At 36.3% G+C, this 5,123-nt stretch overlaps 1 protein-coding gene across 1 annotated transcript; it reads right to left on the bottom strand.

Moving 5' to 3' along the window:
• Positions 1–978: 978 nt before the first annotated feature.
• LOC127143859 (amino acid permease 3-like) lies at positions 979–3,766 on the bottom strand. Its single transcript, XM_051079121.1, has 7 exons — positions 3,635–3,766; positions 3,330–3,403; positions 2,100–2,148; positions 1,889–1,968; positions 1,580–1,679; positions 1,330–1,469; positions 979–1,227 (listed from the first exon to the last, which is right to left on the bottom strand). Exons 1-7 carry the CDS (start codon positions 3,678–3,680, stop codon positions 1,060–1,062), a joined length of 657 nt encoding a protein of 218 aa, XP_050935078.1. The 5' UTR covers positions 3,681–3,766; the 3' UTR covers positions 979–1,059.
• Between the last annotated feature and the right edge of the window lie 1,357 nt (positions 3,767–5,123).

Genomic DNA, 5,123 nt, shown 5'->3' with positions numbered 1-5,123 from the left:
ATAACCTGAAGTGGATCACAAAGTGTATTGACATCAACATAATTCGGAATCAAAATACCAAATGATATCCAAAATTTTTGATCTCCGATAAGTAAGCATATAATCTTTTGTTTTGTTGTAAATACCTTATAACCCGTTTGGCTGCTCTCTAATGATCTATCCCGGGTTGCTCAAATATCTACCTAATACTTAAACTATAAACACAACATATGGATGCGTGCAAATTTGAGCATACATTAGGCTTCCAATAATTGATGGATAGGAAACATTTTGCATCTCCTCAATCTCTAAGCTTTCCTTCCAAATCTTGAAATTTGATCCATTTAACTTAGGGATTGAACTTAGATTTTCAGATATTTGAGTAAGACCAACTCGACAAAGAACAAGTAAACAAATAATATATCACAATTAATATGTCATAAAATAAAACATGACAAAATAATTTAACATATATGGTGGGCCCCTTTTACAAGATACCTAACACAATATTGATGTCCAACTTTTGGATACACTACAAGAAATCTGGCCTTTAATGTCGGTTTAAAACCGACATTAAAGACCTTTAATGTCACTTGGCGACCGACATCTTTGCGAGCGTTATTAAAGGCCTTTAATGTCGGTTGGGCTTTAATGTCGGTTTAAAAGCGACATTAAAGGCATCTTTAATGTCGGTTTAAAACTGACATTAAAGGCCTTCAATGTCGGTTTTCAACCGACATCTTTCATAGTGTTATTGAAGCCTTTTAATGTCAGTTGGGCTTTGATGTCGGTTTAAAACCGACATTAAAGAGGCCAACAATGTCGGTTTATAACCGACATTATAGATCCCCAATAATGTCAGTTTAAAAACGACATTAAAGCCTTGTTTTTGGATCCATTTTTACAAATTTATTTTTATTTAATTGCTGCATTATTTTCCATTTTTTATAAACTGACAGTCGATCCGTGTAAATAAATATTTTTTCTCAGGCCAACAAATCAATAAAATTAATATTATTTAGAAACTTTAATATTTGTCTTTTACATTTGCATACACAAAATGAAATCTTAATATTGTATTTATATATAGAACCCGAACCCAGTGAGTAGGTTTCCCGGTGCCATGTGCCCGAATGGTGCGTAGCCAGCAGCGCCACACAACATATAAAAAAGCGTTGTCACCGACACACTCACTAGAGTTGCCTTCTTCATTGTCTTAGCCTCTGAAGGTGGAGATTTTAGAGTGTCCTGTTCCACAAAACATAACATACCTCCATCAATCAAATTGAAAAAAGAAGAAAAAAGGAAAAGGAAAAGGAAAAGGACATCGATTTTTTCTGAGATTCGTACCTGAATTTCAATGAGGATAATCGAGTATGAGTAGGCAAAAGCAATGTCTCCAAGAGCTTGGAAGCTCCTCCATACTTTTTGTGTTTGAGTGACAGTTCCTATGCTAATTCCAGTCAAGCTCCCTCCAATTTTTCCATTTGCTAAAACAAACAATCAAAACAAGAACAGTACAGTCACAATCTTCATCTTAAAATCGCATTAAAAAGGTTTTAAATATTATACTATGATCCATGTGTTTAATGGGATTTACCAGTAATTTGAGCAACTCCAAGGCCAAGTCCAATAGTTGAGTAAGTAAAAGACATAACAGAAGCAACAATGGAGAGCCACCAAAGTTGATCGACAATGTTACGTATTTGATGTTACGTATTTGATGTTGTAAATACCTCTCTCTGACGTAATGCAACTTCCTTCCTACATTATTAATAGCACATACTCATTTTATACAGATCGACAATGATTCTCTTAGAAACACACATCCGCCTTGTCAAGTTAAAAGTTAGAAAAATTTACGCCAAAGAGCCATAATGAAAAGGCACCAAATGAAGGGATGATTTACCTTGCATGATTTTAGTAATGGCTGTAAGAATGCTGATCTGAAAAACCTAATTGATTCGCCAAGTGAGGTTCTATCCCAGTCTATCTTAAAGAAAAAGATTGTAACAGCATTGATTAATCACTTTTATTGAGTTATCCTACTGCAGTTACCTAAGCAATTAAAGGAGGAACCTCTCGAATCTATAGTAAAGATAGGATATCGTATAACGTACCAGTCTCACTATCTACTTCCATGTCTGCTGCATTAAGTTCTTCTAGGAGCTGCAATCCATCATTATAATTCAAGTTATTGCACAGAAACCAAATTACCATGAAGAATAATGGAATAATTGCTTTGTATCTTGGTTTATCTGTACAAGTATTTATCATCTTTCTTCAGCCAGAATGCACAAAGAAAAAGCTGCTACCAATTGATGTTTTAAAATTTTGGTTGCCTAACAAAGCAAAGTGATTTGTGGAATCTCATGGGCCTTAGTTGGGATTTAAAGCTGAGAAAAAGTTGCTTTGATAGGGAGTTGGAAGAATGGAGCAACCTCAGTATTATTCTGAAGGAGTGTAGACCCTTTATTCCCAGAAGATCAGTTGGTCTGGAGGGTGAAGTTGCGTAGGAAGTTCTCTGTAAAGTCTGCCTATATTGAATTGCTCAAGAAAAGAAGGCTCCTGAATTATGTTGGCTTTATATTTGAAAGGGTTTAGTTTCACAAAAAAAAACTAGGTTATTTTTGTGGACCACGACTTTTGATAGTACCAATATAAATGTCAAAAATTCAAGTAGATTTCCCCATTTATCCCCCAACATGTGCATGGTGTAAGAAGTGAGGAAACCTTGAACCACTAATTTCTCAATTGTGACTTCTGTAGAAGGGTTTGGGAGCATTTCAGGAGGCTGTTTAATTTGGACTGATGCATGCCCGGGTCAGTTAAAGATTGGATGGCTGATTCTTTCAGTGGAGGAGAGTTGAAAGACAAAACCAAAGTGCTTTAGAGCAATGTGCAGAAGGCAATCTTATGGTTATTGTGGAAGGAAAGGACTGCTACGGTTTTTTCAGATAAGTGTAGTTCTTTTAATTATTTTAGCGATCTTGTACGAGAAACGACCTCTATTGGAATAGCCTTCACAATCCTTTTTGTAATTGCACCACTTGTGCAATCAACCAATTGAAAGGTCTTTTGATAATTCTCGTGCTTTGGGGAGGAGACACCTTGTTCCCTTGCCCTTTAGGTTTTTTCTCTGTTTCTTTTTCCTTTTAAGATTAAAGTTTGCTGACATTTATAATAAAAAATATATATACACACAATAAAAATTCCAAAATTCAGCTTATGTATACTAAATCACAACAAAATATCAGGTATTAAACTGAAAAGTAAACATTTTCCTCGCTGCAAATGAGTTGCAAAGCATAATATTTATGCAATATGCATTTATTTCTTGTTATTTTTACCTGGGCAACAGTTGGCACAGTAGTAGGATCAAACTCATCACAGTGTTCAGGGTCTATTGGGACACAGATACGACCTGGAATAAAAAGGAACAGTAAGATTCAGTGATATGTAACCACATGTTCTGTTCACAAAAGTGAAAAATTGGATCCTTCGTTCTAATCAGGGTTCCAAAATCAAGTGCATTTTAATGATATTTAATTATTATTTTTTGATAAGAACCTTATGAATCTTTTACATTGAGACCACAATGAGGTTTCAGCAAGTCACAACTAATTTAACTTTAGCATTTATATCCAACACCGACCTGTTTTGGGATGAACACAGAATGGTGCTTTTAGCAGATGGTTCATGTGTTTAGTAACCTGAACAATAAAGAACTTGCCTCATCAAGGGAGTAAATTAAAATCAGCGTTAACAAGTAAATTAGAAATTTTTTGTTGCAATCCCTATCCATGCCAATTAGAGATCCAAAATGTAACAAAGCTAAATGCAAGAACAAATTGATCTAATTACAATAAATGAAAAAGAAAATCTAGTTAAGAATCTTAAGAGAAAGTCAGGTAATACAAATACCTCCAAATTAAGCCTAGGGTAGGTAAAAGAGAAAACAATCTCTTCAACATACCTACGCATTCCTTGTGCCTGAACAAAGAAAACATCGTAATTATTGACTAAATGTAGCACAGTTCTATACAACCAAATACTCACATATAAGACTAGAAAAAAGAAAAGAATATGTTCCACCAAGACACATCTTATTGACAGCCACACAGCATGGCTGGAAAGAAATGAAGAAGAGGAAAGAGAAAGCTAGATGACGGAGAAAAGGCAACTGAAAATAACAATTACAGCTACTTGGATTGCACATGATAAATGTTGAAACAAATATTTGTATGTGCACAAATACAATAGAAGAACCAAGTTCTGATCGAAAAAGATGATAGAATATCAGAGGGACAAATATAGGCTTGCAACATGAGCCTTGGAAAATATAAAAAGAATTATATTAAATTACTTCTGAAATTATTTACAAATGTGATATTAATTTGCTATAGAAAGTACCTTGGAAACAATGGAAGGATGAGGAGGAGAAGTGGCAGTATCTTCGAGATCATCATCGGCTGCCATCTTCCTCCGTTTCAGTCGGAAGGAGGAAGCAGAAGGCTGAGCTCCACCATCCACGGCGGAGGAACAACAAAGGCGGGTCTGAAAAAACTCATAAGAAGAAGAATGAATCGTACTACGAACATCGAACATGAGAAGATCGTCCATGGAGGAAGAAGTACTCCAACTAGGGTCCTCATGAAACATCGCTTCACACCGATCCTCCTCGCCGATGTAAGGGGGATATTCAATTTTCTTAAGTATATTGTAGATCTGGCTCGCCGATGTAGTAAAGTGCAAAAAACATCATATATCTGCAACAGCTAATTGACTCTTCTGCAACAGATCTGGCCACAAGCCAACCAGATCGGAGCTTGTGAGATAAACGCAGACGGCGACGGTGGTGGCGAGGGCTGGACATGAACATGGTTGAAGAAAAGGATTCCCGACAGTGGTGGCAAGCATAACAGTGTTTGAAGAACGTGAGGAGTGACGACGGTGGTGGCGGGCACGGGCTGGGCACGAGGGACGATGGTGGTGGTGGTGGCGGCGACTGTTCAGAGAAGAAAGGGAAGATTGTTAGATGAGAATGAGGAGTGAAGAAGAAATTGGAAGGATGAAATCCTGTGGGTGATTGAGAAAGAGTAAAGTGAGAGAGAGAAAGTCATTTTTTTATAAAATAAAAAATT

Source organism: Cucumis melo, chromosome 11 (assembly GCF_025177605.1).
Source record: "Cucumis melo cultivar AY chromosome 11, USDA_Cmelo_AY_1.0, whole genome shotgun sequence".
Lineage (NCBI taxonomy): Eukaryota > Viridiplantae > Streptophyta > Magnoliopsida > Cucurbitales > Cucurbitaceae > Cucumis > Cucumis melo.
The sequence above is the reverse complement of the archived record's forward strand: the minus strand, read 5'-3'. Positions and strand labels throughout refer to the sequence as shown.

Coding starts and splice junctions, on each gene's coding strand:
- LOC127143859 (XM_051079121.1), bottom strand. CDS start 3,680: ATGAACCATCTGCTAAAAGCACCATTCTGTGTTCATCCCAAAACAG. Junction 1,969..2,099: donor GGAAGTAGATAGTGAGACTG/GTACGTTATACG, acceptor TCTTTAAGATAG/ACTGGGATAGAACCTCACTT. Junction 1,680..1,888: donor CATTACTAAAATCATGCAAG/GTAAATCATCCC, acceptor CATCAAATACGT/AACATTGTCGATCAACTTTG.